The 27,861-nt window shown below is 45.4% G+C and overlaps 1 protein-coding gene across 2 annotated transcripts in view; it reads left to right on the forward strand.

The window, feature by feature from the left end:
- smox (spermine oxidase) overlaps positions 1–22,921 on the forward strand; it is a 39,009-nt gene extending 16,088 nt beyond the window's left edge. The window contains exons 5-7 of one of the 2 annotated variants that reach the window (XR_009511385.1): positions 3,733–4,450; positions 5,258–5,374; positions 16,492–16,629. Coding sequence is in view for 1 of the 2 variants with exons in the window: in XM_059965689.1 (XP_059821672.1) it covers positions 3,733–4,450; positions 16,492–16,652; positions 20,116–20,271 (1,035 nt within the window). In the remaining variant the exon portion in view is untranslated. Of the gene's footprint in view, positions 1–3,732; positions 4,451–5,257; positions 5,375–16,491; positions 16,653–20,115 lie in introns of those variants that run through there. The other variant, XM_059965689.1, reaches the window with a different exon arrangement.
- Positions 22,922–27,861: the final 4,940 nt, after the last annotated feature.

Raw genomic sequence — 27,861 nt, forward strand, 5'->3', positions numbered from 1 at the left:
TATACGTACTTTGATAATACATTTATTGTGAACTTTGATTAGGAATTGTGATGTTATTGATTAGTGGAGCAGGCACAAGGGGTCATGCTGCTCCTAAATCCCATGTTCATATTCAATTCAGCCTTGAAAGTCAGCAACCAATCTATTTCCAGCACTGTTTTCCAGAGCTGCTTCCCAAATCATGGCACTTTACAGCTGTTTGTCAGTTATGTGTAATCTGTAGTTGCTGAGCCTCCCATTGGTGAAAACACTTGCGACTTTCCTATCCTTCATCGTTTTGGACATGTCAAGTTGAACGTTATTTACATTCGAGGAAAAGGCAGGCTAAAAAAGCATTCAGTCCACTTCACCTCAAAAGGAAGTTAATATTGGCTCGTGCATAAGGATTGAAAAGAGTCTTTATTGAAAAATTACTTTAGTTGCACTTTGAAGGATAGCTGTAAAAAAAAATTGACTTTTTTCCTGAATGATGTCAACACTACATATAGAATCCGCAGAAAAAGATGTGAAAATTATTTTTAAGTCGATTCCAGCATTAAGATAAACAGCACAAAAGGAAATACATTTCATCCTATCCCATGTCATAAACTCAAGTCACGCATTACAGACCATTAGTGTGCAATCTCTATTTCAAATCTCTGGGGAATATTCTACACAAACATTATATTAATTTTTAGTTCAGTTAGAAATAAACCCGGAATTAACTTCCTTTTAACACTGGGCTATGAAAAAGGACCCAGCAGTCACCCATTCAAACCAGCAGCCTGTTTAAAGAGGGTTCAAGGATTGATAAACCCATGCAGTAGGCTATAATGCTGACCCAAAAGTGCCCATTCAATTCTTGCTTTGCTTGATCATTCTGCACTTCAGTATTGACTTATGTTCAGTGGACACTTTATTACCTAATGAAATACCTATTATTAGGTACCTCCTGTACCTAATAATGTGGCCACTAAGTATATATTTGTGGTCTCTTGCCGCTGTAGCCCATCCACTTCAAGGTTCAATGTGTTATAGCGTTCCGAGGTGCTCGTCTGCACACCACTGTTGCAATGAGTGGCTTTTAAGGTTTCTGATGCCTTCCTGACAGCTTGAACCAGTCTGGCCATTCTCCTCTGACCTCGCTCAGTAACGAGGCGTTTTTGGCCGCAGAGCTGCTGCTCACTGGATGTTTTCTTTTCGCACCATTCTCTGTGAATTCTAGAGACTACTATATGAAAATGCCAGGAGGTCGGCAGATACTGAGATACTCAAACCACTCCATCTGGTACCAACAATCATTCCATGGTCATTCACTTGGACCACATTTCTTCCCCATTCTGATGTTTTGTCTGAAAAACAAGTGAACCTCTTGACCATGTTTGCATGTTTTTTATGCATTGAGCTGCTGCCGTATGATTGGCTGATTAGATATTTACATTAACAAGCAGATGCACCTAATAAAGTAACCATTGAGGGTTTTGCATCAACTTTTGTAGTAATATGCTATATTTAAAGGAATTAATCTTCTGCTCTACCTTCGAAATCTTTTACGTATAAGGGTTGTGAACCCAGAGAATTGTGATGTTCAGCCATTGGCTAAACACTTATACTCAAGGCAAAGGTCCAAACACCTTTGGTTACCGTGGAACCTGAAGGATATGGAGATGGAGTGGAGGAAGAAGATTACTTGATCTTATGATTTGCAGAGAAGCTGAAGAACTTCTTGTTGTTCTTGCCTCTTAGGTTCCCATTCATTGTTGCTTTGGTGACTAATTTTATTGGACCCGTCAATTACTGGACATGGCTGTTTCCTTGTGCACTATTATAAACACATCTATTAAATCACATACTAACCTCGTCTGTCAAATGGATGCAGCCCCAAGATATGATAATTTGCGATAGCTCAAGCTTTACAATTCACCGCTTTTAAAGTGATGGCTTTTGAATTAGGCTAATATGTTGCCCACTTGGTTAGTAACTGCACTAAAGGCAAAGGTCAACAGATTAGCAGATTAGGCAATCTTACCCTCTCTTCCCACTCTTATAACAAGGATGGGGTTCCCCTTTTTCTTACCTACCTCCCTACGAGTCACTGTATGCAGCACACCATACTTTGTAACTTCCACCATGATGAGGTCAGACTTGGGTTGGAGGAGCAACATGTCATATTCCACCTGTGTAGCCACCAAACTGATGGCATGAACATCAATTTCTCCATCATTTGGTAATTTACCTTCCCTCCTTCTTTCCCTCTTTTTCCGTTCTCCATTCTGGTTCCTCTCATACACCTCATCTTCTTCTCAACTGCCCGTCAATTCCCTCCTCCTCCCTTCTTCCAAGGTCCACTGTCCTTTTCTTCTTCTTCAGTCCTTCTGGGCCTGTCACCTCCCAGCTTCTCACATCATCCTTCCTCCCTCCCAGCCACCCACCTTCCTTCTCACCTGGTCTCACCTATCATCTGCCAACTTGTTTTCCTCCTCCCCCCCCCCCCCCCACCCCACCTTCGTATTCTGGCTTCATCCCCCTTCCTTTTCAGTCTCTGATGAAGAGTCTCAGCCCAAAGCATCATGCCAGGTCAAGTTTAGTGTCATTTAACTATATGCTGCCAAATGAGACAAAGTTTCTGCAAACCGGGGTGGAAAGCACAGTTGACACATAACACACAATAACTTAGGGAAGTAAGAATTGAATCTACATATTATGCATAATTAAACAAAGTAGAGTGCATTGACCACCAATTCATTTCCTAGATTAGGCAATAAACTTTTATTGCAACAGAGTGGTAAAGATTTATTATGCTTGTCTTCATCAGTTGGCATTGAGTGCATGAGTTGGGAAGTCAAAGTGCAGCTATATAAATCTTTGGCCAGGCTGCATTGGGAGAATTGTGTGCAGTTCCTGTCAATCCATTTCAGGAAGGGTGTGGAGGCTTTGAAAAAGGTGCACCAGGATGCTACTTTAGAGAGTATTAGCTGCAGGGAGTGGTTAGATAAGCTGAGATTGTTTCCTCTGGAGGTTAAAAGAGGACCTTAAATATATTACATAGTAGGGGAATTAGAGGTAGATGGAGCTGAGTTTATGGCCAGATCTGCCATGATCTTATTGAATGGGAACAGGTTCGATGGGCCAGATGGCCTACTCCTATTTCTTATGTTCTTATGACCTGACTGGGAGTCATAGAGGCACTTACAGATGGGGGTAAGTAGTCAGTTACTTCCTTGAGTAGAAGGTATCAAATGATAGGGGATAATTAAAGGATATGGGGAGCAAGTGTTTCTTTTTGACACAAGGTGGTTGAAGCCTAGAATGTGCCATAGACAGCTGTGGAGGATTGGGCTTATTTAAAATGGAGTTTGATAGGTTCTTGATTAGTGAGGGTGTCAAAGGTTATGGGGAGGAGGCAGGAGAATGGGGTGGAGAATGATAATAATCAGTCGTGATGGAATGGCCTAGTCTACTCCCATGTTTTATAGTCTTCTGGTCTCCACAGAAATCTATTAACCTCCCTACTGTTCATAGCCTCCCATGTCTTGCTGTAAAGCTATTGGGAAATGCTAAGTATTGACACAGAACAGGCACTTGAGGAGTTTGAACTAATGGAGGAAGGTCAGGTCAATAACGGGAGTTCATGTGATGCGGATGTGCTATCACTGACGATGATTTGAATTGTTGCGGCCTGGCACTGTGCTGACTGCTCTGGAAGTGTCAGGGATGCTGCCCTGTTTAATCTTTTCTCCTTCTGCTTGGCAGGTTGAAAGCTGTGAGAGCAGTTGTCACAGCATGGACGAAGTGTCCCTGAGTGAGTTTGGTGAGTGGACGGAAATTCCCGGCGCCCACCATGTCATTCCAAGTGGCTTCATTAACATAGTGGAGATTCTGGCACAGGATATCCCCAAGTCGGTCATCCAGCTGACCAAGCCAGTGAAGCGCATTTACTGGAATGGCTCGTTCAAGAAGGAGATCCACTGTATCAACAGCACCTTCCTCAACCACAACCTTGATGGCCAGGAGGAAGAGGAGGAGGAGGGCTACCAGGTGTGGGTGGAGTGTGAGGATGGAGAGTTCATCCTGGCTGACCATGTGATCGTCACCATGTCACTCGGCGTGCTGAAGAAATACCACGAGACCATGTTCCACCCTCACCTCCCAGAGGAGAAGGTCTCGGCAATTCAGATGCTGGGGATCAGCACCACGGACAAGATCTTCTTGGAGTTCGAAGAGCCCTTCTGGAGCCCCGAGTGCAACAGCATCCAGTTTGTGTGGGAGGACGACGCAGAGAACGAGAGCCCGGTGTACCCGCAGGACCTGTGGTACAAGAAGATCTGCAGCTTCGACGTGCTGTACCCTCCCGAGCGATATGGGCATGTGTTAAGTGGCTGGATCTGTGGGGAAGAAGCCATCATCATGGAGCGATGCGATGACGAGACGGTGGCAGAAACATGCACAGAGCTACTGCGAAAGTTTACAGGTGGTTAACGTTCCCTTCTAACCTATGGACGCTAGCTCTATCTGTGAGTTATCACTCAGTATCCTTGCAGAGGACTGGACACATTTAATGACAGGATTCCTGGCAATTGTAGAGGGGCCTAGGTGTTCAATGCTGAGGGATCTAGGAGTCCAAGTCCACAGCGATAAGAAAGTGGCTGCACAGGTCGGCAGTGTGGTAAAGACAGTCTATGGCTTACTCACCTTTATTAGTCAAGGTACTGCGTTTAAGAGTCAGAGCGTAATGTTGCAGCTTTATAAAACTCTAGTTAGGTCACATCTGCGGTATTGTGTTCAATCCTGGTTACTTCCTTATAAGAAGGATGTGGAGGCTTCAAAGAGGATGCAGAAAGAGGTTTACCAGGACGCTGTCTGGTACAGGGCATGTACTAACGGGAGAGATTGGAAACTTGGGTTGTTTTCTCTGGTGTGATAGAGGCTGAAGACCTGACCTGAGAGGCGTAGTTAGAGTAGACAGCTAGTGTCTATTGCCCAGGGTCGAAATGTCTAGTACTTAGAGGGCATGCATTTTTGGTGAAGGCGGGGGGGGGGGGGGGGGTTCAAAGCAGAGTTGGGGCAAGTTATTTTCACATAGTGTGGTAGTTGCTTGGAATGCTCTGCCAGGGATTCTGCTGGAGGAAAATATGACGGTGATTAAGAGGCTCTTAGATAGGCACATAAATGCCCAAGGAATGGCGGGTAATGGATGTGTAGGCAGACCATTGTGGGCCGTGGTGGATGTTATTTATATGGAATTTAGTAAGACTTTTGATCACTTTCTCCATGGTAGGCTCATCCGGAAGCTAATGTGGCATGGGATCCGTGGAGGCCTGACTGTGTGGATTCAGAATTGGCTTGCCCACAGAAGGCAGAAGGTGGTTGTAGGTGGAGCATATTCTGCCCGGAGGTCAGTGACCAGTGCTGTTCCGCAGAGATCTGTTCTAGGACCCCTGTTCTTTGTGATTATTATAAATGACTTAGATGAGGAAATGGAAGGGTGGGTCAGTAAATCTGCAGATGGCTGAAAGGTTGTTTTAGGTGTGGATAGCGTGGAAGGTTATTGTGGGTTATAATGGGACCAGACAGGATGTAGAGCTGAGCGGAGAAGTGATAGATGGACCGTACATAGTTCAGTCCAGAGAAGTATGAAGTGATACATTTGGAAGATTGAACGTGAAGGTCAATGGCAGGATTCTTATCAGTGTGGAGGAACAGAGGGAACTTGGATCCCTTAAAGTTGCTGTGCAAGTTGATAGGGTTGTTAAGAAAATGCATGGTGTGCTGACCATCATTAGTCACGGGACTGTGTTCAGGAGCTGCAAAGTAGTGCTTCAGCTCGACGAAACGCTGGTTAGACCATGCTTACAATATTGTGTCTCGTTTCGGTCACCTCATTATTGGAAGGATGTGGAAGCAGAGGGGATATACCAGGATTCTGCCTCCTTTCGAGAACATCTCTTATGAGGAAAGGCTGTGCAAGCTCGGGCATTTTTCTTTGAAGCAAAGGAGATTGAGAGGTGACGATAGAGGTGTATAAGATTATAAGAGGCATAGGTAGAGTGGACAGTGCCTCTTTCTCAGTGTGACAATGGCCTTTATCAAAGAACATCCTTTTAAGGTGAGTGGAGGAAAGTTGAGGGGAGATGTCCGAGGTAGGATTTTCACATAGAGAGTGGTGAGTGCTTGGAGTGCACTGCCAGGGTTGGTGGTAGAGGCAGATACAACAGGGGTATTTAAGAGACTCTTAGATAGGCATATGGATTTAAGAAAGATGGAGGGATATAGGCTGTTTAATAGGAAGGTGCAGTTGATTGTGCAGTAGGTTTGTATAAGTTGGCACAACATTGTGGGCCGAAGCGCCTGTACTGTGTTGTACTGTTCGTATGTCTGTGTTTATGTGCTGTACTGGCCTGTATTTTGTTTTCCATGTTCCAGTTGCACTGTACATGTTGTGTGCTGGTATTCTGGCAGAGGAACCCTTTACCCTCATTCTTTGCAATATATTCATATTATGCTTATAGCACTAGTGTTAAGAGGCTTGGATGTTTGATTGGGAGACTTGGGACAAATCCCGATGTGGCACCTGAGTATATTATTAAATAAACTAATGTAGCGGTGTGCTACATGCAGCGCTGAAATAGCGACACGGAGTCAATGAGCTGCAGTTGCAAAAAAGATTTATTTGAACTTCGCGGCCTCACTTTAAAACCTCCCTCCCCGCCCTCCCCGGGCGGGAATGCTGTAGGGGGCACATATTCACAGTCCCGTCCCGTGCGCAGGCTTTTCCCCTTGCTGGTGAAGAAGGCCTGGCACCCTTTTTGGGACCGGCCTCAATGCCGGCGCGTGCCACTTTGTGAGCCGGTTCGAGTGCGCTGGAAAGTGAGTCACCATATAACTCCCCCCCACCCCCAGAACCAGCGATACACCCCCCAATGTCCTCAGTCTGGGTTGGACTCTGCTTGGGAGGTCTGCCTCTGCGCCATGGTGCCGGAATCTTGACCGGTTGCGCCACGTCCTCATTGGGCCGGTTTGATTCGGTCCACCGTGAAAACCTCCTCTTTCCCCCCAATGTCCAGCACGAATGTGGACCCGTTGTTTCTGATCACCGTAAACGGCCCCTCGTAGGGCCGCTGTAGCGGTGCCCAATATCCGCCCCGTCATACAAAAACAAACTTACAGTTTTGCAGGTCTTTGGGTACGCAGGTCGGGTTCTGCCCGTGCTGTGAAGTGGGTATGGGGGCCAGGTTACCGAGCCTCTCGCGTAGTCTGTCTAGGACTGCTGCGGGTTCTTCCTCTTGCCCCCTTGGAGCTGGTATGAACTCCCCTGGGACGACCAGGGGTGCGCCGTACACAAACTCGGCCGACGAGGTGTGCAGATCCTCTTTGGGCGCCGTGCAGATTCCGAGCAGGATCCAGGGAAACTCGTCCACTCAGTTAGGTCCTCTCAGGCGGCCCATGAGAGCCGACTTCAGGTGACGGTGGAATCGCTCCACTAGTCCATTCGACTGTGGGTAGTAGGCAGTTGTGTGGTGTAGCTGTGTTCCCAACAGGCTGGCCATAGCTGACCACAGGCTGGAGGTGAACTGGGCGCCTCTGTTGGAGGTAATGTGGGCCGGTACACCAAAGCGAGATATCCAGGTGGTGATCAGTGCCCGGGCGCAAGATTGGGAGGTGGTGTCGGTGAGCGGGACCGCCCCTGGCCATCTTGTGAACCGGTCCACGATAGTGAGGGGGTGCCGCGCTCCTCGTGACACTGGCAGGGGGCCCATGATATCCACATGAATGTGGTCGAAACGTCGGTGGGTGGGGTGAAACGGCTGCGGCAGAGCATTGGTGTGCCGTTGCACCTTGGCAGTTTGGTAGTGCATGTACGTTCTGGCCCATTCACTGACCTGCTTGCGGAGTCCGTGCCAAACGAACCTGTTGGCTACCACCCGGACGGTTGTCCTGATGGAGGGGTGCGCTAAGTTATGAATGGAGTTGAAAACACGCCGCCGCCAGGCTGCCGGGACGATGGGGCGGGGTTGGCCAGTGGAGATGTCACAGAGCAGGGTCCTCTCACCTGGGCCTACGGGGAGGTCCTGGAGCTGCAAACCGGAGACTGCGGTTCTGTAACTTGGGATCTCCTCGTCTGCCTGCTGCGCCTCCGCCAGCGCTTCACAGTCTACCCCCTGGGACAGGGCTTGGATGTTAGGGCGGGAAGGGGCGTCCGCCACGACATTGTCCTTTCCCGAGACATGCCAGACATCCGTCGTGTATTCAGAGATGTAGGACAGATGTCGCTGCTGGCGGGACGACCAGGTATCGGACACCTTCGTGAACGCAAAGGTAAGTGGTTTGTGGTCCGTGAACGCGGTGAAGGGCCTACCTTCCAAGAAGTACCTGAAATGCCGGATTGCCAGGTATAGCGCCAACAGTTCCCGGTTGAAAGCACTGTATTTGAGCTCGGGTGGTCGCAGGTGTTTGCTGAAAAACGCCAGGGGTTGCCAGCGACCCTCGATGAGTTGTTCCAGCACCCCACCGACTGCCGTGTTAGATGCGTCCACTGTGAGGGCAGTAGGGACGTCCGTTCTGGGGTGCACCAGTATCGCGGCATTTGCCAAGACTTCTTTCGTTTTAATGAAAGCAGCGGCGGACTCCTCGTCCCAGGTAATGTCCTTGCCCTTACCCGACATCAGGGGAAACGGGGCGCATGATTCGGGCAGCTGAAGGGAGGAAGCGGTGGTAGAAATTCACCATACCCACGAATTCCTGAAGGCCTTTGATTGTGTTGGGTCGGGGGAAATGGCGGACTGCGTCTACCTTAGCGGGCAGAGGGGTTGCCCAGTCTTTAGTAATCCTGTAGCCCAGGAAGTTGATGGTGTCGAGCCTGAACTGGCATTTGGCCGGGTTGATTGTCAGGCCGTATTCACTCAGTCGGGCGTAGAGTTGACGGAGGTGGGACAGATGCTCCTGACGACTGCTGCTGGCTATGAGGATGTTGTCCAAATAGATGAAAGCGAAGTCCAGGTCGCGTCCCACCGCGTCCATTAACCGCTGAAACGTCTGTGCGGCATTCTTCAGGCCGAACGGCATGTGGAGGAACACGAAAAGGCCGAAAGGGGTGATGAGTGCCATTTTGGGGATGTCGTCTGGATGCATCGGGATTTGATGGTATCCTCGGACGAAGTCCACCTTGGAGAAGATCTGTGCGCCGTGCAGGTTTACTGCAAAATCCTGTGTGCGGCGCAGGGTAGCGGTCCGGTGTTGTAGCCTTGTTCAGCCTGCGGTAGTCGCCGCATGGTCTCCAGCCCCCTGTTGTTTTGGGCACCATGTGCAGGGGGGAGGCCCATGGGCTGTCGGACCGCCGTATGATCCCCAATTCCTCCATCCTCTTGAACTCCTCCTTCGCCAGCCGGAGCTTGTCCAGGGGAAGCCTTCGAGCACGGGCGTGGAGGGGTGGTCCCTGTGTCAGGATGTGGTGCTGTATGCCGTGTCTGGGCATGGCGGCCGTGAACTGCTGTGCCAGAACCGATGGGAAATCTGCCAGGACTCTGGTGAAGTCGTTGTCGGACAGCGTGATGGAGTCTAGGTGTGGGGCTGACAACTGGGCTTCACCCAGGGAGAACATTTGAAAGGTCTCGGCGTGGACCAGTCTCTTCCTTGGTAGGTCGACCAGTAGGCTGTGAGCTCACAAAAAATCTGCGCCCAGGAACGGTTGGCCTACGGCAGCCAGTGTGAAGTCCCTCGTGAACTGGCTGGAACCGAACTGTAGCCGCACCGTACGGGTGACGTAGGTCCTTACTGTGCTGCCGTTTGCAGCCCTCAGGGTGGGACCTGGTGCCCTGTTGCGGGTGTCGTAACTCGTCGGAGGTAAGACGCTGATCTCTGCTCCGGTGTCGACCAAAAAGCGGCGTCCCGACTGCTTGTCCCACACATACAGGAGGCTATCCCAAAGGCCAGCCACCGTAGCCATCAGCAGCGACTGGCCCTGGCATTTCCCGGAACTTGCAGGGCGGGCGACAGTGGCGGGCTTCTGCGCCCCACCGCTGGTGGTAGAAGCACCATTGTTCGTTGGCCTCCTCACCCCTGTCTCTGGGGTTAGCGGGCTCTGCGGCCGGGCCTGGTCTGGTTTACTGCTGGGAGCGTGGCTGGGTGATCTGTGCGACGGACGCCCCACTCTCCTTCTTGGCGTTTCACAGCAAGTCTGCCCGGGCTGCCACCTTCCGGGGGTCGCTGAAATCCGCGTTGGACAGCAGCAGGCGTATGTCCTTGGGCAGCTGCTCCAGGAATGCCTGCTCAAACATGAGGCAGGGCTTGTGTCCTCCAGCCAGGGACAGCATCTCGTTCATCAAAGCCGACGGTGGCCTGTTCTTCAAACCATCCAGGTGCAGTAAGCGGGCAGCTCGCTCGAGCTGTGAGAGTCCGAAAGTCCTTATGAGCAGGGCTTTGAATTCCGTGTACTTGCTGTCTTCTGGGGGTGACTGTATGAACTCCTCAACCTGGGCCGCTGTCTCCTGGGTCGAGGGAGCTCACCACATAGCAGTAACGTGTGGCATCCGAGGTTATCTGCCAAATGTGGAATTTGGCTGCTGCTTGCTGGAACCATAGGTGAGCTCGTAGCGTCCAGAAGCTTAACGAAACTGCATGAACAGATGCGCCATTGTTCATCTCCTGTCCGGTTGATGGGCTGTCGGGGTCACCAATTGCAGCGGTGTGCTACACGCAGTGCTGAAATAACGACACGGAGTCGGTGAGCTGCAGTTGCAAAAAAGATTTATTCGTATTTCGTGGCCTCGCCTTAAAGCCTTCCTGATCCCGCTCTTCCCGGGCGGGAATGCTGTAGGGATATTCACAGTCCCGTCCTGCGCGGGGGCTTTTCCCCCTGCTGGTGAAGCAGGCTTGGCACCCTTTTTGGCACTGGCCTCTATGCCGACGTGCGCCGATTTGTGAGCTGGTTCGAGTGCGCTGGGAAGTGGGTCGCCACACTAATACAGTTGCTATGAAAGTCCTGGGTCATTGTAAACTTAATTTGGTATTGGTTATCCTTCCATGGTCGCTTCTGTACGTGATTCCAGAGCCGTCGCTATGGGTTGACTTTGATATGCCCAGTAACCACCCCCCCCACCCCTGCAATTAGGGATAGGCAGCAAATGCTGACTGAGTTATGATGCTGGCAAACACAAAAAAATGCATTTCTTTGGAGACAGATGAAATTAGGCAAAGACGTCTTTCTGTAGCAAAAGTTAAGGTGGAAGACGTTCGAAGAGTAGAAGCACTTTCTTCCAAGAAGGTTGAGCTGAAATGTTAATTCTGTGTCTCTCTCCACAGATGCTGCCTGACCTGCTGAGTAGCTCCAGCAATTTCTATTTTTATTTCAGATTTCCAGTATCTGAGCATTTTTCCTGTTCGTAGGTATGATAGCAGTTCAGGTTTGTGGTTTATCAGTGTGTTGTAGCAGGCTTGGCAAATGATTTCCTCTCTAGACCAGCAGCTCTGGGGAAATAGACATTCTACATGCCATGGAGTATTGTGACAGTGAAGATCTTTTTCAATAATGAAAATGATAATAATTTCTTGCCAATCATTGTCATGGCCCAGAACATTTCCAAAGCATTCACCGAATTGATTCAACAAATGAGCATTTAAAAGTAGGTCTAACACAGAGGAAAATATATGCCAAGGAGTTCGATAAGAAGGCTCCCATTTGTAGAAGTCCTTCATGTCAACCTGAGGCACACAGTTATTTGTAATGGATGTGCAACTGTCAGTTTGTGCACTGCTAGATCCTGCAAGTGGCAGTGATAATGACAATTCATTTTTTTTAAGTAACATTGTCTAACAGATATAAATTAGCCAGAATACAAAGACTTCAGAATATTGCCACAGAATTTTTGTAAGTTCATCTGTGACAAAGTATCTCAGCTGAACGCGCACCTGAAAAAACGGACGCCTCCAGTGCTGAAACAGCTCATTGGTGAGAGCAAATAGAGTGCTTTGGTCCAATGCACTGAAGTGTCAGCCTTGAATTTTGCGCTCACCTTAACAATATGTGGCTTGACCTGGAGTTTTCAGCTTGAAAGCAAGACTCCTGTCATCTGAGTCACAGTGCCTGGCTGAAAACACAAGTTTGGAGCTTCTGTTTCTGGATCTCTCATTGCATTATGGATAGAGGGCAAACATATACGTGGAATATGTCAGTCACTGCGCTATGAATATGATTTGTCGCCAGAGGTCCAGAAGAATTGATGGACTGATCTTGGCTGTCTCCACAGGATGGAGCTTGCTGTTGCTCAGCCTGTCGGACTCAGCAGAGGGAAAGATATTCCCCAAACACGTCAACAGTTGAGGGTTCAAAATGGTAAAATGCTGGCTGTGCCCAACAGACTGTCAAAAAAAAGTGGGTCAAAACTGCTGGGATTAACTTCCCATCCATGTGTTTCCTTTGCAAAGCGTTTGCTGTGTGTGTTAATACTTGATCCTTGCCCTCCCGAGAGAAAACTGGAGGAAGTTTTTTTTATCGCTAATGTTTGGTTTTAAAAGTATGAAATGTTTGGTTTAGAGTGACCTTGTGACGAGCTTTTAACTTCTAGGGCAGAAATAAATCTTGGCTCAATTTAGCTCAGTCATATGATGTTACAGAATACCTCAATGGATTGAAAGTGGAGACATGCACTAGGACGAGAGAGCAAGGGCTCGATAAAGTTCAGAAGATCCTGTGAATTCTATCTGGGAGTTGAACACATTGGCTGTTCTAATTTCTGCACCATCTTCCTGGTTGTAATCCAAGATCCAAGACTTTCTACACACATTTACCTCTCACTCCACATCTCCCAGACATTGTGGGTAGGTGCGGCATCTCCTCTTAGTCCTCAGACAGTGTGTCTTTCTCACATTTCTGACCCCTTCCCCTGTGATATCCCTAGTAGCTCGAAGGAAAAGCAGTGGTTCTCCGGTCCTATCAGGTTGACCCACCTAAAGTTGCCACCACTCTCTAATGCTCTTTGCTCCCCTGCTCCAGGACATTTCCTCATCTCCCCCCACGGGACGCTGTCACAGCGGGCATGCATCCTGCCAGGTGATTGGGCCGATGGCTCCTTCTTGTCTAATATAGGCACAAAGGGGTGATTTGCTTCCTCCTGTGCAGCAAGCTTCTCTGATTCAATGGTTTTGAGCTTTGGGCCTTGACTTGTTAATTTCTTTGGAGGACCAGCCAGGCAGGGGCTGAGATGCTCTCAGCAATGCAGAGGACCAGGTAATTGGGAGGGGGGAGGAAGAAAGGCATATGATGGAATATGGGATGTGAATCCCGGTAGTTGTGATCTTAACCCTCCAACCTGCAGGGCCTTTTATCTTAATGTTAAATTGCTGTTTATATGTGGATGATGAGGTTGGCAGTGCGTGCACAGAAAACTCCCACGAAAAGCAAACTGACAGTAAGTACCTAAGGACTAGAGATGGGGTAGGACACTGGGTTCCTCTCCAACCTGCCCTGCCATTTACCTAAGTCTTCCACCTTAATGTCACTTTCAGGCTCTGTCTGCTTCTTCCTTCTCCTTCTGCTCGTCGATTCTGCCTCTGCTGCTGCACGTTATGCCAAGCAAACCTCCGGGAGCAGCCCAGCATCTTCCTCAATCAACCAATGCTGTGTTTTTCCAGCTAGAGGCTGGGCAGGGTCCCAGCCAATAAGGCGAGGTCACATCTGCGGCTGCTCGACCCACTGAGTTCTTCCAGCAGGTTGTTTGTTATTCTGGATACCAGAGTTGGTGGCCTTTGGTGTCTCCATGCATGAACGTTGTCTAGGTCTCACTGCTCACAGACCAGGGCTGCTTCATTTGCTGAGCTGTACCAGATAGATCTGAAAATAATGTAACACTTAACAAACATTTGCACCAAAGTTGGGAGGAGGGTGACAGAGCCTAGGACACTGTCTCAAAGAGCTCGTGCAGTGTTGCCTTGGATGAAGAGTGATAGTTCTTGAACAATCAAAATCATGGTCCTTCATTCAAGTTGGGAGCTTAACCAATGGACTGCCTTCCCCTTCAGTTTGGCTGTGGCTCCTTGTTTCTCGATGGAGTCAAATGCTGCCTTGATGTCTCACCTCACCTCCAGAATTCAGCTGAGATGAATGGGGATCGAGTGATCCGGGCAAAGACCAAGCTGAACATTACTGAGCAGTTTATTGCTGACGAAGTGCTGCTCGATCACAGTGTCGACAACTGCTGACGATTAGGAGTGGCTGCAGTTAGTCAGATTAGATTTGTCCTGTCTTGTGATCAGGACTCACCTGACAATATTCCACGTAGCTGAACGGATGCCGGTATTGTAACCAGACTGGAGCAACTTGGCTAGAGACGTGGCTGGTTCAGAAACTCATGTTTTCTGTTCTTTAGCCCAGATGCTATCCAGTCCAATAGTGTTTGCTCTTCTGTAATACATGATCTAATTATGTTTGCTCTATTGTGTTGTTTGATACAAATAGCGTTTGCTGTTCTGTATTGTGTGAGCCAATTGTGTTTGCTCTACTGTAATGTCTTGTCCACTAGTGTTTGCGAAACTGGCACAGTACTTGTCTCCTTATATAAGGGAGTATGTTAATGTGTTGGAAACAACTTAGAGAAAGTTAACAAGACTCATACATGTTGGGGGCAGTTTTTTTTCTGAGTAAACATTGGACAGAGTAGGCTTGTATCTGCTGGAAGCTAGGAAAGTGAAAAGCATCTTGATTAAAACATGCAAGATCTGAAGGGGTCTTGACAGGTCCTTGAAGAGTCCTAGAGACGAGTCTTGGCCCAAAACGTTGACGTTGTTTCATATTTTCATAGATCTCTTTTCCATAGATGCTGCCTGGTCTGATGAGCTCCTTTGCTATTTGTTGCCTGGATTTCCCACATCAGCAGATTTTCTCGTGTTTGAGATTTTACCACCTATTTCATAAGTTGTTATCTCTTCTATATTAAGTAAAGCAAGTTGGCTGAAGCCTGGAAAAGTGGGTATCTCAGGAGAAAACCTGCTGGATCATGTACTCAGTACCTTTGGCTGAACATTGGGCACTTTATAAGCTGTGGAGAAATTCTAGTTGTAACATCAACAAATGCCCTCTGTTGGCTAAGCTGTAAAGTTGGCCACGGCAGATAGATATTCCAAATATGTAACAAATAATTCACATTGTGCATAATATGTCCCACTGCATGATCCAAATTTGCTTCTTAAGGTTTCTATATTTAACAGTATTCCATTTTGTCAACAAATGCTAATCTTTTGGCTCACAATTCATTTACAGCTGGCATCTTGACATCCTATAAAGTTTAATGATTGTAGTAAAATTACAACTTAAACACATTGTTCAATCAAACATTTATCACATACCTCAGTCTGGTGGATGGCAAATGGTACAAGTTGTTACAATCCTTGGGCTGTGATACCTTTTCAGTGACTCTAGAGATTCCAGATTCTGCTGGAAATTCAGAATAACACACAACAAATTGCTGGAGGAACTCAGGAAGTCAGGCAGCATCTAGGAATAAAGAGCCTATGTTTCAGGTAGAGACTCTTCATGAGGACCGAAAAGAAAGGGGGAAGAAGCCAGAATAAGAAAGTGGGGGAGGGGAAGGAGAAAAAGCAAGAACGTGATATGTGGAGCCATTGAGGGGGAAGGGGGATGGGGAGAAATTACTAAGTTAGGGAATTCGATGTTCATGCCATCAGGTTGGAGGCTAACAAAGTGGAATAGACAATAGACAATAGGTGCAGAAGTAGACCATTCGGCCCCTCGAGTCTGCACCGCCATTCTGAGATCATGGCTGATCATTCACTATCAATACCCAGTCCCTGCCTTGTCCCCATATCCCTTGATTTCCCTATCCATCAGATATCTATCTAGCTCCTTGAAAGCATCCAGAGAATTGGCCTCCACCGTCTTCCGAGGCAGTGCATTCCACACCTCCACAACTCTCTGGGAGAAGAAGCTCTTCCTCAACTCTGTTTTAAATAACTGACCTCTTATTCTCAATCCATGCCCTCTGGTACTGGACTCTCCCAACATCTGGAACATATTTCCTGCCTCAATCCTATCAAATCCTTTAATTATCTTAAACACCATGTATCCTATTTCCCCTGTTCCCAAGTCACCTCTTGCTAAGGACTGAATCTCATTCCTCACCAACAGGGCCACCCCACCCCCTCTTCCCATATTTCTCTCTACGATAGCACGTATACCCTGGTACACTCAATTCCCAGGCCTGATCCCCTTGCAGCCATATGAGGTGTTGCTCCTCCAACCTAAGAGTGGTCTCACTTTGGCAGGGAGGAGAATATGGACTGACATGTTGGAATGGGAATGGGGATTGTACGTAAAATGGTTAGCCCCTATACTTTTTAATTTGTGTGGATAAGAAGTTTGATTCGTGACACTTGTATTACTGTCAGTGGTTCTGGTGGAATTTGTTAAAATTACCTAATTTTACCAATTCTTCTGCTTATATTTTGGAAAACCCTGTACCTTGGCACACAAGGACTGAACACATTTTGAAATCTCTTTTGCAGGAAATCCGCACATTCCAAAGCCCCGGCGTATCCTGAGGTCCAGATGGGGCAGTAACCCTTACATCCGTGGCTCATACTCCTACACTCGAGTTGGATCAACAGGAGCAGATGTGGAGAAACTTGCAAAGCCACTCCCTTATCCAAAGAGCACAAAAGCACCTGTAAGTTGCACATTAGTCTTTACAAATGGGCAGATGGGACTGTTGACCCCTGGTTATCTCCAAGGATGTAATGCTGAGGCTTGTAAAGGTATTGGTCAGAACACATTTGGAGCATTGTGAGCAGTTTTGGGCACCTTATCTAAGAAATGATATGCTAGCATTGGAGAGAGTCCAGAGGACATTTATAAGAATGATCCGGGGAATGAAAGGTTTAATATATGAGGAGCATTTGAAGGATCTGAGCCTGTACTAGCTGCAGTTTAGAAGAATGAGGGAGGATCTCATTGAAATCTATGGAATATTAAAAGGCCATGTTAGAGAAGACAAGATGTTTCCAGTAGTGGGAGGATTCTAAGACCAGAGGCTACACCCTCAGAATTTGATGTTGTTCCTTTAAAACAGAGATGAGGAGGTATTTCTTTAGCCAGAAGTAGTGAATTGATTGCCACAGTTGGCTATGGAGGCCAAGTCTTTGGGTATATTTAAAGTGGAGGTTAATAGGTTCTTGATTAGTAAGGGTGTCAGAGATTACAAGGAGCAGGCAGGAGAATGGGGTTGAGAGGGATAATATATCAGCCATGATCGAATGGCAGAGCAGACTTGATGGGCCAAATGGCCTACTTTTTCTCCAGAGTCTTTTGGTCTCAAAAAGGAGATATTTGCCCTAACATTTATAGAATATTTCAAATGGTTTTGACACATTTTGCCCTGTGTATATGTATGTATGTATATGTGTGTGTGTGTGTGTGTGTGTATATATATATCCCCTTGGAAGTTTTCATGCTTTATTGTTCTACAACATTGAATCATAGTGGATTTACTTTGGACTTTTTGACACTGATCAACAGAAAAGGCTCATTCATGTCAAAATGAAAACAAAATTTTACAAATTGGCCTAAATTTATTACAATTATTAAACCCAAAGTAATTGATTACATAATTACTCACCCCCTTCAAGTCAGTATTTAGTACATGCACCTTTGGCAGCAATTACAGCCTTGAATCTGTGTGGACACTGCAGTTTTTCCCTGTTCTTCTTTGCAAAACTGCTGAAGCTCTGTCAGATTCTTCCATAAATTCTCAATTGGATGTGTTCTGGACTCTGACTTAGCCACTCCAGGACATTAACTTTGTTGTTTTTAAGCTGCTCATGTGTAGCTTTGGCCTCATGCTTGGGTTCATTGACTTGCTGGAAAACAAATATTTTCCAAAATCACAGTTCTCTTGCAAACTGCATCAGGTTTTCCTTCAAGATTTCCCTGTATTTTGCTGTATTCACTTTACCCTCTCCCATCACAAGCCTTTCAGGGCCTGCTGCAGTGAAGCATCCCCACAGCAAGATGCAGCCACCACCGTGCTTCACGGTAGAGATGGCGTGTTTTTGATGATGTGCGGTGTTTGGCTTATGTCAAAGGTAGGGTTTAGTCTGATGGTCAAAGATATCAACTCTCTTTTCATCATACCATTGAGCATTCTTTGAGCTGACTTCAGAGTCTCCCAGGTGCCTTCTGGCAAACTCTAGCTGAGATTTCATGTGAGTTTTTTTCAGCAGTGGCTTTCACTTTGCCACTCTCCCATAAAGCTGCGACTGGTGAAGCATTGGGCAACAGTTGTATGTGCAGTTTCTCCCGTCTCATCCACCGATGCTTCTAACTCCTTCAGAGTTGTCACAAATCTCTTGGTCATCTCCCCCACTAGTCCCCTTCTTGCACGGTCACTCAGTTCTTGAGGATGGCCTGCTCTAGGCAGATTTACAGCTGTGTCATATTCTTCTCATTTTTCGATGATCAACGTAAATGTACCCCAGGGGATATTCAGTGACTTGGAAATGATCTTGTATCCATTTCGTGACCTGTGTTTTTCAATAACCTTTTCGCAGAGTTGCTTTGCGTGTTCTTTTCTTTTCATGGTGTAGCTTGTTGCCAGGATATTGACTCACCAGCAGTGGTGCTGCTTTAGTACAATCAATTGAAACATTGGATGGCACATGGTCAAGTCAAGTCACTTTTTATTGTCATTTCAACCATAACTGCTGGTACAGTACATAGGAAAAACGAGACAACATTTTTCAGGACCATGGTGCTACATGAAACAGTACAAAAACTACACTGAACGACATGAAAACAACACAGAAAAAAACTACACTAGACTACAGACCTACCCAGGACTGCATAAAGTACACAAAACAGTGCAGGCATTACAATAAATAATAAACAAGTCAATAGGCACAGTAGAGGGCAGTAAGTTGGTGTCAGTCTAGGCTCTGGGTATTGAGGAGTCTGATAGCTTGGGGGAAGAAACTGTTACATAGTCTGGGTGTGAGAGCCCGAATGCTTCAGTGCCTTTTCCCAGATGGCAGTAGGGAGAAGAGTTTGTATGAGGGGTGCGTGGGGTCCTTCATAATGCTGTTTCCTTTGCGGATGCAGCGTGTAGTGTAAATGTCCGTGATGGCGGGAAGAAAGACCCCAATGATCTTCTCAGCTGACCTCACTATCCGCTGCAGGGTCTTGCAATCCAAGATGGTGCAATTTCCGAACCAGGCAGTGATGAAGCTGTTCAGGATGCTCTCAATACAACCCCTGTAGAATGTGATGAGGATGGGGGGTGGGAGATGGACTTTCCTCAGCCTTCGCAGAAAGTTGAGACGCTGCTGGGCTTTCTTGGCTATGGAGCTGGTGTTGAGGGACCAGGTGATTCTCCACCAGGTGAACACCAGGAAATTTGGTGCTCTTTACAATCTCTACCAAGGCGCCGTCGATTTTCAGCGGGGAGTGGTGACTCCTTGCCCTCCTGAAGTCAACAACCATCTCTTTTGTTTTGTTCACATTCAGAGACAGGTTGTTGTCTCTGCACCAGTTCATTAGTTGCTGCACCTCCTCTCTGTAAGCTGACTCATCGTTCTTGCTGATGAGACCCACCACGGTGGTGTCATTGGTGAACTTAATGATGTGGTTCGAGCTGTGTGTTGCAGCACAGTCGTGGGTCAGCAGAGTGAACAGCAGTGGACTGAGCACACAGCCCTGGGGAGCCCCCGTGCTCAGTGTGATGGTGTTGGAGATGCTGCTCCCGATCCCGACTGACTGAGGTCTCCCAGGTAAATGGTGATCCCCGCTTAACTAATTCTGTGACTTCTAAAATCAATTGGCTGCTTCAGTGATGATTTGGTGTGTCATATTGAAGGGGGGTGAATAATTACGCAATCAATTATTTTGTGTTTTATATTTGTAATTAATTTAGATCACTTTGTAGAGATCTGTTTTCACTTTGACACGCAAGATTCTCTCTGTTGATCAATGTCAAAAAAAACCAAATCCAATTCACTGTGATTCAATGTTGGGAAGCAATAAAACATGAAAACTTCTGGGGGGTGGGGGTGGGTGAATACTTCCTTTTCAGTTCCTAACAGAAAGCTCTAATCTTACAGAGTTAACTGCTACTGAATAAGTGTTTTCCCTTCTGGTAGCCTATGCAGATTTTATTTGCTGGGGAGGCAACTCACAGAAAGTTCTACTCAACTACACATGGTGCTTTACTTTCTGGTGAGCGTGAGGCTGGGCGACTCATAGAAATGTATCGAGACCGCTACCAAGGAAGAGAAGATGAGAAGACTAATATCTGAGATCTTACACAGATTGGATGAAGATTGTGTGATTAACGTATCTTTTCTTAAAGTAGGGTGTTATAGTCTGGTTTAATAAGGGGGATGTTAAAATCATTTTAACTGGATATATACAAGATAACCACATTCTAGTAATGCTTTTGGTCATATAAATGTTTACACTTATGTAATAGTTTAATTTTAAAATTAATGCACTTCTAACCTCAGATTGATTTTCTGCAAATTGAATGCCTTCCTTTACTAACAATCCAGTGCAATGCTTTTGGGATATACTATATTGCTGAGGTACCGTTTTTTAGATCAATGTTAAGTGCCATCTGCCTTCTCAAGCCAATGCGTTGTACTGAGGTAGGATTAAGTGAACATGTGCTGAAGTTACTGCAATGCGATGAGTGGCACCTCCCAGAGGCTGAAAATATTGGTGAGCCAGGTAGCATCCGTTGAAGACCAAGAGATGGCAGATGTTGGAGTCTGGAGAGAGAGAGAAACATAAGTCCAATCAGCTGGGGGATCTCAACAGGTCAGGCAGAATCTGTGGAAAGAAATGGACAGTCGATGTTTTGAGCTGAGGCATCAGCTCCTCCCCAAAACAGCTAAATCTTTGCATCAGTTGTAAACAGCGAAAAATGGATGGGTTGTGTATTTCTGTGCTGGAGCATAAAAGTTCAGAGGTTTATGTTCCACCTCAGTGAATCCAGTTTTCCAGTGACTTTTGGAAGGGTACTGAATCCCAGATCTATCCCTCTAATAATACTGTCAAATTGGGGTTATCACTAAGGGGTTTGTCATATCTCCACAGTTTGTTCTACCTTAACTACAGGATGCAACTGGTCTTGGTCCTGCACTGACTTGCTGAGGCCCTCCAGCAGCTTGTTCTTAGCATCTGTTGAGAGCTCCAGAACCCAGTCTATCTTAATATTTCTCAGTGATTTGGAAGAGCCGAATATCTGAATTTACTGACAACACCAAATTAGATGGCACAGCAAATAGGGCAGATGGGAGAATAAAATTGTAAAGGGACTTTGATGGATTAAGAGTAAATATTAGCTTCAATGTTTAACTCCAGGAAAATAGTTTGGAGCATTGTGGGGATGATGAGAAGCTGAGAGCAGGAGATGCATTAGGCCCAAGTTTGGAAATTATTCAAAGCCAGTGAACTGGCACAAAAAATAATAGTGGTTTTTATCACAAAGGAGTTAATATGCAAGGGCAGCAAGTTATCTTAGTTATGTAATGTTCTGGACGTTTCCAGTTGGAGATTTATGCTCAGTTCCGGTCCTTGGAAAGGGTGCAGAGCAGATTCATTGTGATTCCATCTAATACATTTGAACCACGAAGACTAGTAGTAAAGTGGTCTCAAATAAATAACAAGGTTACAGGCAGCTAGTTGCAGTATTTAAGATGATTCTAGAAGTTGAAAGGGTGAACAAAGGGAAATGATTACTCCAGTGGTTAAGTCCAGATCAAAGGCTTTATAGCTTAAAGTTAAAGCTACATCAATCCGATTGGAGAAGTACTTCATCATAGAAGTGCCAGTGTAAATCTGAAATTGCCTTAAATAACTAAAGACACTTAAGACAAATATGATGAAGTGGGAATTTTGTAAGGTGAAGAAGTTAGACATGTGGACTTCAGACTGGGCATTGGACTTAAGTTACAGATCAGGAAGATTTGAATATCACATCAGGTCCTAATCTCTGAAGTGTTTGCTTCTGTTCCCATTCTATTTCAAATCTGGTGGTGGCCTTGCTAACACTTAATCCAAAAGGAAAATCACTGACAAAGGGTACCATTGTTGTACGTGGGACCTTGTGTGTAAGTTAGTTACTTCATTCTCAGTGCTGTGGTTCAAAAAATGTTTAATTAGCTTCAGGACAGGAACTGCTGAAGTTAAGAGAAGCTCCATCTAATTTGCATGTTCTTTTTTTCTTTCTCTTCCCAAATCTTTGCCTCGTCTGGGAACAGAGAGAATTGGGTTAAATGAATCAGTGCTGCAGCATAGAAGTGCAGTTCAAATTCCACTCAGTTGATCCAATTTTTCAATGCCCCTCAGAAGGATTCTTCACCCCAGATCCCCCTGCTGTTTCAGGGGGGAAAGTGGGTGTAGGGGGAGCATCTTGTTTATAAGCAATGCAAAGGAGAGGCTCTCAGGTACTTTGACTTTCATTCTTAAGCCGTTGCCATTTAAAAATGTCATCTCATTCTCTGAAAAAATAGATGACTGCACTTAACTCTGGAACGTGGCACACATGCTAATCAATTTGTGTGTGAAACAACAGCAACCCTTTCCAGTTGATGCAGAGCAATGTAGGGAGCAAAAGGGAGAGCACTGCCAATGCAATAAAACCGAGATCTAACAATAATTTCATGGTCTGCTGCAATATTGGTTATCTTATAATCTCATAATGTTATATTTTGATCTGTTATGCTATTTTAATCCATTAATGTTATATCTTACATAATATTTAGGTTTTGTTTGATGTGTCTGTGTGCATTTTTCTGATCTATGGAGACTGTTGTAGAGGAATCTGCATTTGGGTACAGATCAGTATGTAATTAGGTGCAGAAATGGCAAATGTAATGTGATGTTTGAGAAATGTAAAATATTGCACATCATTCAAAATAAAATGGGGTCCAACTCTTGAATAAATAGGAGTGAATTGTGTTTTGTGCTGTAGTTTGCTTTTCTTTTTCAAGTTTCTCACTCAACATCAACAAAATCAAAGACCTGATTATCGACATCTGGAAGAAGTTGGAAGTCCATGAGCCAGTCCACATTAGGGTGGGAAGTGGGTTTTAGGACAGTGTCCATAAGAGAATGCGACAAAACTAGAGCAACAGACACAGAATGCCAGAGGTAAATTGGGTCAGGAGCATTTCTGGAGAGGAATTAAAAAAAAATGTTACATCAGGACTGAATACAAAAACAAATTCTGCAAATCTGAGCCAGAAAAAGAAGAGGAATGTAGAGTTAACATGTGATAAGAGACAGAAACATTAGGGTGGAGAGGGGACAACAAAAGGGCAAGAGGAGTCCAGAGATTAAAAGATAAAAAGGGCTAACAGTCTAGAAGAGGAGAGGAGCCATGGAAGACCAATGAAATCTGTGAGCAATTCCAGTATTGAGGAAGTTTTGAAGGGTGATAATGTTGCCCAAGAATTCACTTAAAACAGTACAGTTCAGTTGTTATTATTGAACTAATCAGAGCCAACTGCCAAACTGATGTGAGGTCTGCAATTTTTGAACTCTGTGTTTGGCTGATGTGCCTATTGTAATGATGAACATTTAGTCCTCAAACCTCTGATGAGACATATTAGAGTCATGTAAGAAGCTGAAGATAGAGAGGTGAGAGTGTGGCAGAGAGCTAAGATGGCTGATGACTGATGCATTACTGAACAAAGGTAAATCAACTGTAGTCATGTTTGGTCCTGGAGAGTGCTGTCAGGTTTATTCTGCATTTTAGATTTGGACTTCAGACTATAGACTTTTTTTCTGTCTTATAGTTTTTATATTCTGTGTTTTTTCCACCCAATCGCTGATGTTTTGAGTGGCGAGGAAGGATTTGAGAGTCAATGTGCCTGATCCGTTTTGCTCGATGTTTTGTGCAGGAGGAGGGATTTGGGGGTTGATGTGCACGATCCATTTTGTTTATTATTTTTTGTGCAGCAGGAGGGACTTGGGGAGTCAATGTGCCTGTTCTGTTTTTCTGTGTTTTTTTTTACAGGGAGCTGAGATGGTGAGATTTAGGGGTTATGCTGTCTTCATGTCTTTATTGGTTTCATGGCTACCCAGAGAACTGAAGAATTTCAGAGTTGTATACTTTTCAATATTTTTATTAACTTACGTATAAGAATACAGAGTACAAGAAAATATATATATATTATAAGTTGTATACTTTGATAATAAATGAAACTTTGAACATTGTTCCAAACTGAAAGAACTACAAATAAATCACTTTCAACTTGAATTACAAACAAGAGAAAATCTGCAGATTTTGGAAATCTGAGCAACGCACAAAACGCTGGAGGAACTCAGCAGGCTAAGCAGCATCTATGGAAAAAAGTAGAGTCGACGTCTATGGACTGAGATCCTCAACTTGAAGATGTCTTAGGGTTCTGTAGATTAAAAAGGCTGGAGATACAGAAGCACCTTTCCAGTTCTGGCACACACATGCAATGGGCTATAGAGCAATATGGTACACAAACAGATCCTTTGCCTGATTGAGTCCATGCTGACCATCAACTTCCCAATTACACTAATCTCACTGTTTATTCTCCCTAAATACTCATCATCTCTTCCGTCATTTTACTGTTCACCTCCACACGGGGCAGTCTACAGTGGAGTTGACATGAGTGGGCTGGCTTGTAACCACTGGAGTTTAAAGGAGCAAGAGGTGACTTGGTTTGAACATTTAAGACACTGAGAGGTATTGATAAGGTCAATGTGGTGAGGATACTTCCTCATGGGGGAATATAGATCAAGGGCCACTGTTTGTAAAGGAAAGGTCATCAACTTTATAAGATAGAGATGAGATGAATATTCTTCCCACTTGTACATCAGAGTCAGTCAACATGTACAAAGGCTCTTTGGCCCAATGAGTCTATGTCACTATGGTGCTCAGTCACCTAACCCCAATCCCTGTGTTCAGCTCATATCCATTTAAGCACCCCACTCCATGTACTGTTACAGCCTTCCTTGTCCTTGCTGTCCTAGCCTATCTGTACTAATCATATTGTTCACATCAGGCCTGCATCTCTACTTTTCTATCTAAGTTTGCCCAAGTGTCTTTTTAAACTTGCAATTGAAACTGCCTCTGCCACCTCCTCAGATATTCATCACTCTGTGTAGAAAAACGTACCCCTCAGATCTCCTTTAAGTTTCTCATTTCTCACCTTAAACCTCTAGTTCTAGACTTCCCTGTTCTGGAAAACAGACTGTGACTATCTATCCCATCTATGGCCCTCACAATTTTGTAAACCTCTATAAATTCATTCCTTAGTCTCCTAAGTAACAGAGAGAATAACTCCAGCCTAGCCGATCTCTTTTTATAACTACAGCCTTCTTATTCAAGCAACTTCCTGATGCATCTCTTCTTCTCTCTCTATTGCTGTACACCCTTCCTAGAACCCCACACACAATATTCAAAATGCAGTCTAACCAATGATTTAGAGACCGACAATCAGCACAAAAACAATCCCTTCAGCTCATAGTCCACGCCAAACTAGTTGCTGCCTACTCCCATTGACCTACACCTGGACTATAACCCTCCCATCCATGTTTCTATCCAAACTTCTCTTAATTGCTGATATTGAGTTTGCATGCACCACTTGCACTGGCTCTCATGACCCTGAGTGAAGAAGTTTCATGTTCCCTTTAAACTGTTTCACCTTTCACCTGAACCCATAATCTCTACTTGTGGTCCCACCCAACCTCAGCGGTAAAATCCTGCTTGCATTTACCCTATCAATAGTTGGCATCCATCTGTCTCGAAGGACAATGGGTAATCACTATCATCATCACAAGCCTGGGTGGAAGTTATGGAGATCCTGAGATGCCCAGTCATCAATGTCCCCCTCTTGGCCTAACTAGTGTAGTCCAAAGAAAAGCTTATGAAGCAATACGTTTGGCACCAGCTTGGCTGCTGGAGCTGCTGGAAGGATGTTCGATTATGCTGCCTTAGGGGCTCCACTCCAGATATCCTGTCTGTGTTTATGCCCATAGCCTTTGTCTTTCCCCAGGCTGCCCACAAGGCAGTGGGGGGTCTGGTTCACAAACACCAGGCTGTGAACCTAATGCCCCTCATAATTTTGAATACCTCTTGTCAAATCTCCCCCCAATCATCTATGTTCCAAGAAATAAAATCATAACCTATTGAATCTTTCCTTATAACTCAGTTCCTCCAGTCCCGGCAACAACTTTATAAATTTTCTCTGTACTCTTTGAACCTTATTTACATTATTCCTGTAGACAGATCACCAAAATAGCACACAGTATTCCAAATTAGGCCTTACCAACATCTTATATAATGTTAATGTAACATTCCATCTCCTGTACCAATACTTTGATTTATGAAGGCCAATGTGCCTAAAACTTTTTTCATGAACCATCTACCTTTGACGCCACTTTCAATGAATTATGGACCTGTATTCCCAGATCTCATTGTTCTACAGCACTCTCAGTGATCTACCGTTCACCGTATAAGACCTTCCCTGTGGGCCCTACAGAAGTGAAACACATCACCCATCTGAAAAATTCCATCGACCATTTTTCAGCTAATTTTTCCAAATGGTCCAGATTATACTGCAAGCTCTGATAGTCTGCCTCACTGTCCACCACACCCCCAATCTTGGTGTCATCTGCACATTTGTTAATCCAATTAGCCACATTATCAAACAGACGATGTACATGATGTAAATTCACTGGAATTTAGAAGATTGGGGGGGATCTTATTGAAACATATAAAATTCTAAAGGGATTGGACAGGCTAGATGCAGGAAAATTGTTTCCGATGTTGAGGAAGTCCAGAACGAGGGGTCACAGTTTAAGGATAAAGGGGAAGCCTTTTAGGACCGAGATGCAGAGAGTGGTGAATCTGTGGAATTCTCTGCCACAGGAAACACTTGAGGCCAGTTCATTGGCTATATTTAAGAGGAAGTTAGATATGGCCCGTGTGGCTGAAGGGATCAGGGGTATGGAGAGAAAGCAGGTACAGAGTTCTGAGTTAGGTGATCAGCCATGATCATACTGAATGCTGGTGCAGGCTTGAAGGGCCGAATGGCCTACTCCTGCACCTATTTTCTATGTTTCTATGACAAAAAACAATGGACGAAACATCTCTCTACTAATCACAGGCTTCCAGTCAGAGAGGCACCCATCGCTCTGGCATCTCCCACAAAGCTAATGTCTAATACAATTTAATACCTCATCTTGAATGCTGAGCGACTGAACCTTTTTGACCAGTCTCACACGCAGCACCTTGTTCTTCTGATCTTCCAGAGAACCAACTTTGAACTTCAATCCTTTTTCTTGTAACATATCTGTAGAATCCCGCTTGGGATTCTCCTTCACCTTCTCTGCTAGGGCAACCTTATGCCTTCTTTTAGCCCTCCTGATTATTTTCTTAAGTACGCTCTTGAATTTCTTATACACCTCACGTATATCATTGGTTGCTACCTGCTTATACTTTCGATGCTGCTCCTCATTTTTTATAACCAGGCAGGGCTTCAATATCTCTTGAAACCCAAGTTATCCTGTTAACCTGTTATCCTTGCCTTTTATTCTGATAGGCACCGACAGGCTTTGTACTCTCAACATTTCACTTTTGAAGTCCTCCCATTTGCCAAGGGCACCTCAGCCAGAAAACAGCCTGCCTCAATCTACACTTGCCAGATCATTTCTGATACTATCAAAACCGGCCCTTCTCCAATTTAGAATTTCAATCCACACACCAGACCTATCTTTTTCCGTATTTACTTTGAAACTAATGGCATTATAATCAATAGAAGCAAAGTGTTCCCTGACACAAACATCTGTTGTCCCCTGCCCTGTCTTATTCCCGAATTGTAGATCCAGTATCACACTCTCTTTCA

The sequence above is a fragment of the Hypanus sabinus genome, chromosome 3 (assembly GCF_030144855.1).
Source record: "Hypanus sabinus isolate sHypSab1 chromosome 3, sHypSab1.hap1, whole genome shotgun sequence".
In the NCBI taxonomy this organism is placed as follows: Eukaryota; Metazoa; Chordata; class Chondrichthyes; order Myliobatiformes; family Dasyatidae; genus Hypanus; species Hypanus sabinus.